The sequence below is a fragment of the Pleurodeles waltl genome, chromosome 4_1, assembly GCF_031143425.1.
Source record: "Pleurodeles waltl isolate 20211129_DDA chromosome 4_1, aPleWal1.hap1.20221129, whole genome shotgun sequence".
NCBI lineage: Eukaryota > Metazoa > Chordata > Amphibia > Caudata > Salamandridae > Pleurodeles > Pleurodeles waltl.
The window spans coordinates 544,954,042-544,969,599 of NC_090442.1; the positions used below are offsets into that span (position 1 = coordinate 544,954,042).

Consider the following 15,558-nt stretch of genomic DNA (forward strand, 5'->3'; position numbering starts at 1 on the left):
TCGGCACACGAACACAGCATTGGGAGAGAACACCCCAAACACGCCCCCCCCCCCCCAAGAGAACCTCGCCCATAGAACCAGTAAAGCACACAAATTCAGAACACATTGAAACAAACCAACACCACCGCCCTACACACGCACGCAGGTACAAAAACGAACACACACACTCACAATGCCCCAAAGCTCACCCACACGTAACAGCATAAAGATCGTTAAAGTAAACACGTGCACCGACAGCCAAACACACAATAGCCTAACATCCCAATAGACGTTGCCATACCATGCACATGCACACGCACATACTCGAGCAAGCGCACACACCCACCACCTCACCCAGTACACTGGTACACTCACCAACGCACGCAAAACAAGCTTCCCCACTCGTTTAGGAAGTTCCTAAACGAGGGGAGACACACCGAGCATGTGTCCCACGTGGGAAAACCTAGCGCGCGCGTGTGTGTGGAAGGGGGTCGAAATTGGTACTTCCCCTTTCAAACGAGCGCTGCTAAAAAGAGGAATACGGACCTGGAACTTTTGGGGAGCTGCAGTTGCTAATGGAAAGTACAAGCTCCGAGTGGCAACAACATCCCGCGGGCCCCCTCTGCCCCCCCTCCCCAACACACACTTTCACACCTATGTAACCATGTCACAAGGCCAGTCGGTAAAGCCCACAACACGTGGATACCATGGCCGTGAAGACATACCCACATCTCACATTCCCCGACCCGAGCCAGCGAGGAGGGAACCGAGCCACCGGGGGCTGCGTCCGTGCACGCCGTGCTCCTCCCAGAGACAAGCAGAGCAGCCTGGCGGTGCTAGGTGCAGCGTGTGCCAGCCAGCACATACCTGGGCTGCACTGGCTTAGATCACAGCGATGCCACAGTGAAGACCCAACACACGCACCGGGCGCGGCAGGCGAGAGCGGGCCCCTACCTCGGATTCCACGTATTTGCCACCAGACATGCTGTACCAGGCGCTGCAGGGAGCTGTGCCTGAGCCTCCAGCAGGGCAGGGACGACTAATTTAAGTGATCTGGGAAAGGAAGGTAGAGCATTGTGGAGAGCGCAGAGAGAGAGAGGAGGTGTCCCGAGGCAAGATTGTTTTTGGACACATTCCAATGTTTGTCCTCGTCTTCTTTTGGATGGATGACAAAGGGCGCTCGACAGAGGCACACCCCGAACCCAAAGAAGCAACAAAAATAGAGGATGGCAGTGGAGTGGAAGCTCGAGTGGAGGCTCTTAATGTCTGCACTGCAGATCTCGCCCCCCCCCCAAAGGATTCACGTGCAGTAGATTGGCGTAGACACTGTTTCGTGGGACGTAATGCAAGAAAGAACATGTCCTCCCCCACTGCTGTTTGATCTGTCAAGCACAGCGATGATCAGTGTTAAGAGTCCCGGTGCCACTGCACCCGCTGCACCAGTGAAAATTACGCCCCTGCGTGCAGTAAACTCAACATTTGTTGTTTTATTGCTGCAGTGTTAATACGCATTTGGTACATATTTGTGAAGGTTTTAAATTCCCAACAAATCCGACTGCATCCCATGTGTGAATTAGTTTAATATTTTGAGACTGAACTTTTCTATAGGATGACGTTCCGCCACGACGTATCATCGACATTTTGACCTTGTTGCAAAATCCTGTCAATGTGTGAGATCGCTTCTACACCGTTCACAACCCTGAACGTCTGCTTCGTGTAACACCACGATTACCATCATCCTGGGATGGTCAGAGCCAGGACAAGTTAATAAAATTGGGCTTCTTGTGAGGTCTCTCCTTTTACATATTCTCTCAAAGTGCAGCTGAAGAGAGGAGTGCGACATCGGGAGTTAATCCGATTTGCACCCAGATCACAGGGAGCGTCTCGAATTCCAGCCTGGGAGCCACCCGCCCCGCCCTCCATAAAGCAGACACCATGTTCACTAATAACCATCGGCTCAGCACCACAGTTTTTTACTATAAATAAACTGAAAATCAGAAATCGCTCAAATTCATTGTAAACACTCTCAAAACGGAGAACATGCCTTGGAAGGAGCCATCTGTGTCCCACTCCATATCTTCCGTCCTTCTGTAAATGTGTCCCACACCAGTGGTTCCCAACCGTTTTTACCTTCAGTGGAGCCCCACTTTATCATTAATTAAACCCAGGGACCCCCACTGAATCATCATTGGAATCCGTAGACCCCCCCCCACTGAATAATAACTGGAAGTTTGGGATCTAATTTGTCAATATTTATTAATATTTTTTTATTTTCTAAGCAGTCGCGCACCCCCTGAGAAGGCTTTGCGGACCCCCAGGGTCCCTGGACCACAGGTTGGGAACCACTGTCCTACGCAATCCCTATAAGTGAAGAGCCTTTGCTTCCTCATCAGCCACTTCCTTTCCCTTGCCCATCAACACAACAATGGCTCCTGCCACAGTCACTGACGTAACAAAACGTGACCCCCCCTCCCCTTGCCAGGTGTGCTGAAGGTGGCCCCCCCACTCACATCAGTAGAGGCTGAGGTGGCCCCTCCAGTATGGGTAAGCATAACCACCTAACACAGGAGCTGCGGGGGCCCCTGTTACGCCCCATGCCACAGTCACCTCACACTCCCATGGAAAGCCCTGGCCATCTTTGGCACCCCACATTCCACCTCAAGCGTGAAGGCCCTCTCCTTAGTTTACCTTGAGCAGTGCAGCCTTCTCTTCCTGAAACAGGCTGATTCTTCTGTAGATGCTTGGAGTACACAGCCGAACACCCCCTCACTCTGATTTCCTGATGCCAGCACATGGCCCCATACTCACTGCTGTTCATTGGTTTTATATTGCACACCATGGGTTTTGCCCTTTCAGACACATTTTTGTCACTTGAGAACTTGGGGTCAGATGTCCGACTTTAGTTTTGCGACTCCAAATTTGTGATCTGTTTGCAAATCGCAAATTGCAAGGTGCAAAACAAAATGTACAACAGCGTTAACCACATTGTTTGCAATTCCTAAATGGGTTGCAAGCGACCTGCCTCATTAATATTCATGAGGCAGTTTGCAATTTGCAACCCATTGAGGAATGGCACACTCACAGGGATGGTGGCCTGCTGGGGTCAGCAGACCACTATGTCTGTGACTGCTTTCCAATAAAGCAGTTTTTAGGGTTGAGCCTGTGAGTTCATGCACTAGTGCATGCGCCTTGCTTGCAAGACTCTGTTGTGTACAGTTAAGGGCTTTAAACACACCTGTAGCTCACCATTTGATGGTTTGCGTGGCACTCTTCTTTAGAGGGTCGTAGTTCATCCAGGCGCGCCTGGAATCATTTCCGTTCCTCGATGTGGAGCAGGGATCAAGCGCTGTTTAATTCGACTAAATTAGTCCACTCTTCCGACGTGCTCAAGTTTCTGTTTTGTTCTTTATAGCTTCTAGTGCCCTGCAAACAGTTGTCTTGTGACTGGCAAAATCATGCCCAACATACAGATTTGAAAAGTTTTATTTTTAAAAGCAAACTTTCTTTTATTTTGCCAAGTCGTCTTTTCTTACTTTCCACTCCTGTTTTCTTCAGTTTTTTGCTCCTGGGCGCTCTTTTCAAAAGATGACAACTTGTTCAAGCCACATTTTTTCCTTATTATGTGTAATTTCCACCCACTTCAATCCACGCCACTACAATCCATGCCACTTCACCCCACTCCAATCCACACCACTTTACCCCACACCAATCCACCCCACTCCAATCCAAACCACTCAACCCAATCCACTCCAACTCACCCCACTCCAATCCTCCCAAACTAATCCAATCTAATCGGCCCACTCAAATTCACCTCACTCTAATCAAAAACAATCTACACCACTCCAAAACAATCTGCCCCACTCCAATCACAAACAATCTGCCCCATTCCAATCTGCCTCACTCCAATCCAAAACAATATGCTCCACTCCAATCCAAAACAAACTGCCCCACTCCAATTCAAAACAATCTGTCCCACTCCAATCTACCCCAATTCAGAGCAATCTGCCCCACTGCAATCTGCTGCACTTCAATCCAAACAATCTGCCCCACTCAGTCCACCTCACTCCAATCTGCCCCACTTTAATCCAAAATAATCTGCCCTACACCAGTCCTCCACACTTCCATCTGCCCCACTTCAATCCTAAACAATCTGTCCCACTCAAATCCACCCCACTCAAATATGCCTCACTCCAATCCAAAACAATCTACCCCACTCCAATCCGGCCCACTCTAGTCTGCCCTACTTCAATCCAAAACAACCTGTCTCATTCCAATCCACCCCACTCCAATCTGCTCCACTTTAATCCAAAACAATACGTCCCACCTCACTTCACCTCAAGACAATCCACTCCACTCCATCTCAATTCACTCCACCCTATTCACCCCAATCCCATCCAATCCACCCCTCTCCCATCCAATCCACCCACACCAACCCAATTCACCCCACTCCAATTCACCCTAGTAAAATCTGCCCCACTCCAATCCAAAACGTTCTGCCCCACTCCAATCCCAAACCATCTCCCATACCCAAATCTGCCCAACTACAATCTGCAATATTCCAATCCAAAACAATCTGCCCCATTCCAATTTGCTTCAGTCCAGTCCAATATGTCCCACTCCAGCCTGCCCCACTCCAATCCAACACAATCTGCCCACTCCAGTCCCAAACCATCTCCCAGACCCAAATCCGCCCCACTCCAATCTGCCCCATTCCAATCCAAAACAATCTGCCCTATTCCAATCTGCTCCAATCCAGTCCAATATTCCCCACTCCAGCCTGCCCCACGTCAATCAAAAACGATCTGCCCCACTCCAATCTGTCCCACTCCAATCCCGAACAAACTGCCCCACTCCAATCCATTTCAGTCAGCCCCCACTCCAATCTGCCTCACTTTAATCCAAAACAACTGCCCCCACTCCAATCCCAAAGAGCCCACTGCAATCCAAAACAGTCTGCCCCAGTCCAGTCCGATCCACCTTACCTCTCCCCAGTCCAATCCACCCCACTCCATCGCAATTCACCCCACTCCAATCCATCCCACTCCAATCCTGTCCACCCAACACCAATACAATCCACTCCACACCAATCCAATCCACCTCACTCCAGTTCAATCCACCCCACCTCATCCCAACTCATTTCACTTCAGTACAGTCCAATCCACCCCACTCCAGTCCAATCCACCCACTTTAGTCCAGTCCAGTCCACCCCACTCCAGTCCAATCTAATCCACCTCACTCCAATCCAATCCACCTACCCCACCCATACCCTGTCTACTGCACCCAAACCTATCACTCCAATCCAAACCACCTTCCCTAACCCAATCTAATCCATCCACACACATCACCTCATTTCAATCCACCCTACTCCAACCCACTCAACTCCACTCAATCCAAGTCCAATCCAATACACCCCGCGATCTCAATCCACTCCAACTCACTACCTCAATCCACTACAACTCTCTCCACCCTATTCTGCTCCACTTTACACCACTCTACAACACTCTCTGCCACTGAACCACTGAACTCTACCCCCTCTAGTCAACTCTATGACACTCTACTCCTCCTACTCCACTCTACAACATTCCAACAAATCCACTCTAAAACACTCTTCTCCCCTCGCCCACTCCACTCTGACCCTCCAGGCCACCAACTTTTAGCCATGTTGAACAGAAGCCACACTTGTGTACAATGTAGCAAAACACACTGTTAAAGCTAATAGCTCTTGTATATGTGATACCTATTGGCTTTTCCAATGGTTGCATTTTTTAAAAAATGCAGCGCATTTTCCTGAAATGAAAACAGGACACATTCCAAAAATAAAAATGGAAACTTTTATTTTAATATTTTCTGAGGAGGCTGTGGTCCGTGGGACCACTGCCTGCTCTGAAAAACCTTTATTTAAAAGCAATCAGAGACATGGTGGTCTGCTGAGCCCAGCAGGCCACCATCCCAGTGATTGTAGCCATTCGCAATGGGTTGCAAATTGCGACCTACCTCATGATTATTAATGAGGTAGGTCTATTTGCAAGCCCTTGCGAATCGCTGTATGAAACTCCTGGAGTTTCATACATTCCAATTGCGATTACTTAATTGCGATTCACAAAAAATTGCAATTTAGCAATTGCTACTGGAAAGAATGATACATCCACTTAGTTCCTGCAAATATGGTGGTTATGCCTGGGCACACAATAACTGTATTATGTCATTTTAGGCAGCTGTATCTGGTCATTATTTAGGTTTTCTCTTAAGATATCATGGCTGTGCAGGGAGCTTAACGTGTCACAGTTATTTGATGGTATGTTTAGAATTAATTTAATGCTGTGCCTGCGTATTAGTGATTGTGCCTGGACATATGATGGGTGTGCCTGGGCATTTGAGGCTGTATGTAACCAATTAATACCCTGCTTTTGATTTGATACTGTGCTGAATTTGGTCACTTAATACTTAATACGTGCTTTGGTCACTTAATACTTAATACGTGCTTGTCTAATTGGGCATTTGAGATTGCGTCTGTTTTATGGATTACACCTGGATAGTTGAAACCATGCCTTGGCCTCGAGTGATTGTTCATGGGCATTAAAAGTCATGCCTGGTCTCACAAATGTCTCTATTGCATTTTAGTCTGCATCTGTGCCTATGCCGACTATGTCTGTGCCTTTGAATCAATGATTTGTGCATTTTAGTTTATGGCTTGGTCTCTGCATTTAGTGGCATACTTAAGAGCCCCTAGAGCCCCCTTAGCACCGCCATAGTGCCATTTTATTGATGCTAAGGCAGCGCTAATGTGGCATTTTCCCCACACCATATTTTCATAGTGGCACAATGCATGCTTTGCGCCACTTTGCAAATCCTTGCACCACGTTATGCCTGCACCAGGCATAATATATGTAAGGGGGCGTTTCCCCGTTGGGGGAGGGCAAAAATATTGCATAAGGAAATCTAAAGGATTTCCTTGCGCAATTTTTTCAGCACTTTTAACACCTGCTCAGAGCCACATTAAAAGGGGGCATACCATTATTTACAATGGGCCCTTATGCACTCGGCAGTAGTAGCGCCAGACTTTTGGTTCTACTCCTGCAGAGTACATCAATAGCGTAACAAATTATGCTATTGCCCCCTACCCTGTGCCATGGTGTGCCGTATTTTAAATAAGGTGCACACATGGTGGCGGAATGGGGACGCTAAGGGGCGCAAGGAAAGTAGCGCTGCACTCAGTGCAGCGCCACTTTCCTTAAATCTGCCCCTTAACATGCAAATTTGGCAGTTTAATCTGCTCCTGAGAGTCAAGCTGTAATTGGGCATATCAGATTGTCATGTGGGTGCATGAAGCTGAATCTGTCATAGGATGACAAAACTGCTCTGTCTGTAATGACCGTGCGCCCATCATTTCATAGCTGCACCACCGGCATAATCGCAGCGGCTTAGTTACTATATGAGTGGTAACAACCATCATATGGTTAGCAGAAAACATCTGTTACCAAGGCACAAATTATATGCCGAGGCACAGAATCAAATTTCAAGGCCCAGACATCGGTTGATTAGGCACAGCTCCAAATGCCAGCCCCAAAGCATTTTATGGCACTTATTGCCATAAACTCATTGACTCATTGGCTCATTTTTAAATACATATGTCCAATGTAGCTTCATCATGCGTAATAACATCTAAATAATGTGCAAGTGTTGCCTAATTCGGTATTGCCAGATATGCACAAGCATAATTTTAAAATGCATAGAATGCCATCTCTTATGCAAAGGCCCCGTACGCTCTACTTATTTCATCAGTGCTACATGAAACCAGGTGGACAAGGGGTCTAGGTGGTCTAGGTAAATCCGTAGTAAAAAGCCACACCACATTCTAGAGGGGAGGAATACAGGTGCCAGAGCATGCTTTTGTTGGGGGAACACCTGATCCCTTATCTGTACCACTCCTGGCGCTGTGATGTAATGCCACGTCTCATGTTCTTGCAAGATTTTGCCTTTCGTTTGCATTTTATTCCTTTAACAACGCGGCATCAAAGAAGAATTGGTTGAGCAGATGAATAGTGAGGACAGGTGAGAGCTCCCACCTGTTGTCCCACTCTCAGTAGTTTTACAGTCTCAAGTTTGTTGCTGAGTGATTCATAAGAGACAAATGCAGAGTTACAGAACGTAAACTGGTCGAGAGAGCTCTTTTAAACACAATAGTGGACCCTCGACCATACGTGGGGCCTGTACCTAGCCAGTGGGAGGGGTTTACCAACAGCATTCGCCACCCTGGTATTTCTATTTAAAATCTGCATGCTTTCTGGGGATACTGGAACAGAGCGGTCACGCTGAATGGCTGCTGTGCAGAGGTCGCCTGGATGGGCAGCAGGGGCACCAAAAGGGGCACTTAAACAGGAGTCCTCCTGACCCCACATCACTTCCAGGTTTGCTGTGCCTTTGCCACCTGTCAAAGAGCCCCTGCTGCACCCGGACTCAAGCTTCTTTTTCCCACACTCCTGTCCATAATTTTAATGAAGGAAGATGATATGCATATGATTGTTCCCTGTGTGGTTTGTTTTCTACAGCTTCTCCTTTTTTAGGTTTATGCTTTCCTTCTTGTTATATTTAGTTGCGTGGGCAGTCATGTTTAGCCGCAAAGCAGATAGACACTTTGGGATCAAGAACAAATGCTGACAAATTCTGGATACATTTGGCTTTAAACCTTAGCTTAAGTCTCGGCAGTGGTACTAAAATCTGTAGGGCAAGGCCAGGGATGTGCACTACAGCTTTTGTCCTTTGACATCCACAGTTATCTAGGGAGCTGCCCTGGGATTGTTGGGAATTGGTGCTTGTGCCAGGGGGTCAAGGCATGCCCAGATTTCCCAGACCCATCTCCCAGACGCTGGCGGGGGATCCCTCTTTGGGTTGGCACTGGCATAGTTGGTTAAGGGCTTAGCTATCATGCCAACCCTGGCTTCTTTTACTGTGAAGGAGCAGGTGAGTTTGTCTTGTAAAGATTACATCTTGAGGCCTATTACACATAGGCCATACTTTGCTGATTGCGCCATGGCGCAACTTAAAACAGGACCCCGGGTACAAACAGAGAAAGTGTGCCCTATTACATTAAATGTGCTGCCCGCAGGACAGCCACAAACTCATGCTGCCCCGGGGGTAGCGCATTCGAGTGAAAAACGAAGCGACCTTGAAGCAGCTGCTCCATGTTTCACTGTGCAGGAGGCAACCCACCTGCACTTTTAAGGGGGATTAGAAATTCCCTTGCGGGCAGTTACAATGAGTGATTTTACCCTCCTGCAAGGGGATGTCTGGGGGGTCCACAGGATTCCCTTTCCCTCCTCCAGAGGGCTGCCATCAGGGAGAGGATGGGCAGTGCGCCACCTTTTAGGTGGCACACTGTCAATGCGCCTCCTAACCGCTTCTTTGCTCTGTGCCTGCATCTATAATATGGCACAGGGGCAAAGGGATTTCCTCATTTGCATGTGGCCATGCCGCCATGCAAATGAGGGAACACCCTCTGGTGATAGTGCCGGCACTATATGTATTACAGGAAGGGCCACAAAAGCACCTGTGGCCCTTTCTTTAATATCAAAGTGCTCCGGGGGCGTGCAAAGTGGGAGCACATGCCAGTTATAACCCCAGGGCACTTTGTAGAACTAAGGTGGGTTCCAAATCAATTAGCGAGTGATCAAAAGGGCCCACAAGGTGGTCAAACATGACTCCAACAATGTTGGTTAGGTGATTCCGATGTATAGCACTCTCAAATTCTATCACCTTGAATGTAAATTCATGCACAATATGTAAAGAGAATCTGAATGAATTTGCACCACTAGTGCAAATAATGGAATGTGTAATAAATATGGCATGAGAGATGGTATCTCAAACACAAAACATTAAGAGCCTCATTATGAGTTTGGTGGTCTTTTAGCAGGACTGTAGCGATGGCGGCTTCCAAAAGACCACCATGTTGGCGGCAATCCGATTGCTGTATTAGGAGTCACACTGTGAAGTCTGCCAAAAAACAGCCACATTTCTGAAACCGCCTGGTCACTGGAGGACAGAAAAGAGGCGGTCCCACTACCAGCACCGCCAGCCCACCAAAAAACCTCCCAACAGATTACTATCCACAAATCACAACATTGGTTCTTCTGTGGCCGAAAACCATTGGCAGTGCGAACCGTGGCGGTCTCAACTCACTTCTGTCAGAACACCACACCACATTGGATAGTTTGAATACCCCACACCTGATACACATCCATACACCCGATACACCTACTCACTGCACTATATAACACACCCTAACACAACCCACAATCCTTTGCAATCAAAACACCACTCACAACCACAGACAACCAACATCCCAGAGAGTTCAATTTAGCAAGAATAGGTACCCATTTACACTTCACTATTGTAGGAGGCTGGCCTGGCTTGTAGTGGGTACCAGAGGTACTTACACCTTGTGCCAGGTCCAGTTATCCCTTATTAGTATAGAAGAGGTGTTTCTAGCAGCTTAGGCTGATAGAAGGTAGCTATAACAGAGCAGCTTAGGCTGAACTAGGAGACATGCAAAGCTCCTACTATACCACTGGTGTCATATGAACAATATCATGAGAAAACACAATACACAGATATACTAAAAACAAAGGTACTTTATTTTTATGACAATATGCCAAAAGTATCTCAGTGAGTACCCTCAGTATGAGGATGCCAAAAATACACAAGGTATATGTACCATAACCAAAATTATGCAAGTAATAGCAAAATGAAGTAATGCAAGCAGTGTAAAGTTACAATAGATTGAAATAGGAGCACATAGGTATAGGGGCAACACAAACCATATACTCCAAAAGTGGAATGCGAACCACGAATGGACCCCAAACCTATGTGAGCTTGTAGAGGGTCGCTGGGACTGTAAGAAAACATTGAGGGTTAGAAAAATAGCCCACCCCAAGACCCTGAAAGGTAGGTATAAAGTGCACCTACAACCCCCAGAAAGCACAGAAGTCGTGATGGGGGATTCTGCAAGGAAAACCAACACCAGCAATGCAACAACAGTGGATTTCCGGACCTGAGTACCTGTAAGACAAGGGGGCCAAGTCCAAGAGTCGCGACAGTGTCGAGAGTGGGCAGGAGCCCAGGAAATGCCAGCTGAGGGTGCAAGGAAGCTGACACCAGATGGAAGAAGCTTGGTGTTTTGCAAGAACGAAGAGGACTAGGAACTTCCCCTTTGGAAGATGGATGTCCCACATCGTGAAGAAGCTTGCAGAGGTGTTCCCACGCAGAAAGATAGCAAACAAGCCTTGCTAGCTGCAAGGATCACGATTAGGGTTTTTAGATGCTGCTGTGGCCCAGGAGGAACCAGGATGTTGCCACTTGGATGAGGAGACAGAAGGGGTACCCAGCAAGTCAGGGAGCCCTCACAGAAGCAGGCAGCACCCACAGAAGTACCGGAACAGGCACTTAGAAGAGGAGTGAACCGGAGTCCACCCGAAGTCACAAAAGGGAGTCCCACAATGCCAGAGGACAACTCAGAAGGTTGTGCACTGCAGGTTAGAGTGTCGGGGACCCAGGCTTGGCTGTGCATGAAGGAAATCCTGGAAGAGTGCACAGGAGCCGGAGCAGCTGCAAATCACGCGGTACCCAGCAATGCAGTCTAGCGTGGGGAGGCAAGGACTTACCTCCACCAAACTTGGACTGAAGAGTCACTGGACTGTGAGAGTCACTTGGACAGAGTTGCTGAGTTCCAGGGACCACGCTCGTCGTGCTGAGAGGGGACCCAGAGGACTGGTGATGCAGTCTTTTGTTGCCTGCGGTTGCAGGGGGAAGATTCCGTCGACCCACGGGAGATTTCTTCAGAGCTCCTGGTGCAAGAAGGAGGCAGGCTACCCCCAGAGCATGCACCACCTGGAAACAGTCGAGAAAGCCGGCAGGATGAAGCGATACAAGGTTGCTAGTAATCGTCTGGCTACTTTGTTGAAGTTTTGCAGGCGTCCTGAGCAGTCAGCAGTCGATCCTTTGGCAGAAGGTGAAGAGGGAGATGCAGAGGAACTCTGGTGAGCTCTTGCATTCATTATCTGAAGAATTCCCCAAAGCAGAGACCCTAAATAGCCAAAAAAGGAGGTTTGGCTACCTAGGAAGGAGGATTGGCTACTAAGAGAGGTAAGAGCCTATCAGAAGGAGTCTCTGACGTCACCTGCTGGCACTGGCCACTCAGAACAGTCCAGTGTGTCAGCAACACCTCTGTTTCCAAGATGGCAGTGGTCTGGGGCACACTGGAGGAGCTCTGGGCACCTCCCCTGGGAGGTGCAGGTCAGGGGAGTGGTCACTCCCCTTTCCTTTGTCCAGTTTTGCGCCAGAGCAGGGCTGGGGGATCCCTAAACCGGTGTAGACTGGCTTATGCAGAGATGGGCAGCATCTGTGCCCATCAAAGCATTTCCAGAGGCTGGGGGAGGCTACTCCTCCCCAGCCATCACACCTATTTCCAAAGGGAGAGGGTGTCACACCCTCTCTCAGAGGAAATCCTTTGTTCTGCCTTCCTGGGCCAGGGCTGCCTGGACCCCAGGAGGGAAGAAACCTGTCTGAGGGGTTGGCAGCAGCAGCAGCTGCAGTGGAGACCCCGGAAAGGCAGTTTGGCAGTACCCAGGTTCTGTGCTAGAGACCCGGGGGATCATGGAATTCCATGATCTTAGACATGTTACATGGCCATGTTCGGAGTTACCATTGTGACGCTATACATAGGTAGTGACCTATGTATAGTGCACACGTGTAATGGTGTCCCCGCACTCACAAAGTCGGGGGAATTTGCCCTGAACGATGTGGGGGCACCTTGGCTAGTGCCAGGGTGCCCACACACTAAGTAACTTTGCACCCAACCTTCAGCAGGTGAAGGTTAGACATATACGTGACTTATAAGTTACTTAAGTGCAGTGGTAAATGGCTGTGAAATAACGTGGACGTTATTTCACTCAGGCTGCATTGGCAGGCCTGTGTAAGATTTGTCAGATCTCCCTATGGGTGGCAAAAGAAATGCTGCAGCCCATAGGGATCTTCTGGAACCCCAATACCCTGGGTCCCTCAATACCATATACTAGGGAATTATAAGGGTGTTTCAGTATGCCAATGTGAATTGGTGAAATTGGTCACTAGCCTGTTAGTGACAATTTGGAAAGCAGAGAGAGCATAACCACTGAGGTTCTGGTTAGCAGAGCCTCAGTGAGACAGTTAGTCATCACACAGGGAACACATACAGGGCACATACTTATGAGCACTGGGGCCCTGCCTGGCAGGGTCCCAGTGACACATAGACTAAAACAACATATATACAGTGAAATATGGGGGTAACATGCCAGGCAAGATGGTACTTTCCTACAACTATGCACACATCACCCACCTGCACAACATACACAACACACACATTAGTACCACACACTATCCACACCACCCATCACCCATTCACATCACAGCACCTATACCTCACCATTTACCTAACTCTGCATCCATTCACTTTGAACACAACCACACCGACTTCACAACCACTACCATGTCCCCACAAAAACACCCACATTTCATTGTTGAGGAGTTGAGGGTCATGGTGGATGAAATTATAAGGGAAGAGCCACACTTGTTCAGAGCACAGGTCTAAGAAACACCTATTGCCAGGAAAATGGAGTTGTGGCAAAGAGTAGTTGACAGAGTCAATTCTGTAGGCAGTTATCCATGCACAAGGGAGGACATCAGGAAGAGGTAAAATTACCTCAGGGGGAAGGTACGTTCCATGCCATCCAGGCACCAGCTAGCCATACTGAAGACTGGCGGTGGGCCCCCACCTCCTCCCCCTACGTTCACATCTAGGGAGGAGAAGGTCTTGAACATCTTGCATCCTGAGGGCCTGACAGGAATACCTGGGGGAGTGGAGTCTCGTAAATACCTATAACATTCATGTCACACAATTGTCTTGTCTTGCATGCTCCCACACCACCTATACCCACCACAGTTTACACACCACCCACCTCAACCCTCTCCTAATCACCTTACACCCTTCCCTGGCATGGTGTATGCCCACTAAACTCATCTAGCCCCACAGCCCTTGGAAATGGCACATGAAGTACAAAACATAGCTCTACAACTCCCAGAATGCAATATCCCAACATTTACAACACCAGTACACTGCCCCAAATCTTACTTGTCATGCATGTTAAACCAATATCCAATGTAACTCATCTTGATTGTTCTAGTGTGGAACAGTTCATGGCAATGACAGCAATACAATGGCTCACTCACATTAACATCCCAAGCAGAACACAGCTATAGTTGAGTGTCCATATATAATGGCCACAGATCAAAGATCCCAAGCTAGAAATATACTCACCTGGTTTCGAAAGTCAGATGGCTGAGAGGATGCACATACAGTACATCCAGATACAGGTCAATGTCCATTGTTAACACATATACTGTATTCCTAGAAGGATACCAATGTGCATTGTACAGCTCTCATTTGTGCCAGCTATCATGCCAGACAGTTCACTAGGTAATAGAGGAGAAGAGCCATGTCAATTATAAGACAATACCAGATGCCATCAGCAGTACAATCACTACCATCATAGTTTACCAGTATAAAACATGGTGTATGGAATTGAAGTTACAGAGTTTCATGTTGTACCAAGTTTCATAGTGCAGCAGCTGTCAATGTGATTGCCTGGGATCATGTTAAGACACTGCATCTCACACAACCTCTACAATACACCCACTGTAAACTAAACTCTGTGCTCCACGCCCCCCACAGGTAACCATGCCATTGGCACAATGGAGAGGATATCAGAGACTGTCACTACCCCTCTGGAGGAAGGCCTCAGTGAGGACAATACCCCTGGATGTCTGGACACTGACGAAGAGCCAGGCCCATCTCAGACACGTGGTCAGCCAACAACTGTCAGCCTCACGCTGCCCACATCAACTCCTCCCAGCCCTGTTGCATCAACATCACAGGCAACCATTTCCCCCTAACCTGTGTCCCAAGGACTGTCACATCCATTGTGTGCCCCACAGTACAGGGACAAGAGTCTCACCTTGCCACCCCTGACAATGATGGACCTGCCACCACTTGGAGTGGGCACACTGTGCCAGGGGCACAGGCATGTGGGGGCAGGGTGTGTGGGAGGGATGCCGTGGGCCAGAGGATGGGGTCTCAAAGGGATACTGTGACCAGGAAACCATGTCCCAAATCTTGGGAGTCTACCAAAGTTCCCAAGGCTTGATGGGCCAAGTTTTCACCATGTTGGAGAAAATTCAAAAGCTGCAGAGGGACAACCACCAGGAAGTAATGCAGCAGTGGCAGGCACACAATGTCCAATTGGCTTCCATTGCAGGGTGCTGAGAGACATGAAAACCAAACTGAGTAGGTTTTGTACCCAACATCTGGCCCATTCCACTAGCAAGGAAACATCAGGCCCTTCTACATCTGCAGCTTCTAGTGGAATGGAGGCCCTGCCAGGGGAAGGACATGCCTCAGACACCTCACCAGCTGTAGCTGAAGAACCCCCCCCCCAAATGTGGATGCCCACCCAGATATCCAGCAGGAGCAGATGCCAAGACAAAACCCAC

At 48.4% G+C, this 15,558-nt stretch overlaps 1 protein-coding gene across 2 annotated transcripts in view; it reads right to left on the bottom strand.

The window, feature by feature from the left end:
* CAV1 (caveolin 1) overlaps positions 1 to 1,080 on the bottom strand; it is a 93,106-nt gene extending 92,026 nt beyond the window's left edge. The window contains exon 1 of one of the 2 annotated variants that reach the window (XM_069228923.1): positions 934 to 1,080. In XM_069228923.1, coding sequence (XP_069085024.1) covers positions 934 to 963 — 30 coding nt within the window. In that variant the 5' untranslated portion in view covers positions 964 to 1,080. Of the gene's footprint in view, positions 1 to 846; positions 866 to 933 lie in introns of those variants that run through there. The other variant, XM_069228927.1, reaches the window with a different exon arrangement.
* Positions 1,081 to 15,558: the final 14,478 nt, after the last annotated feature.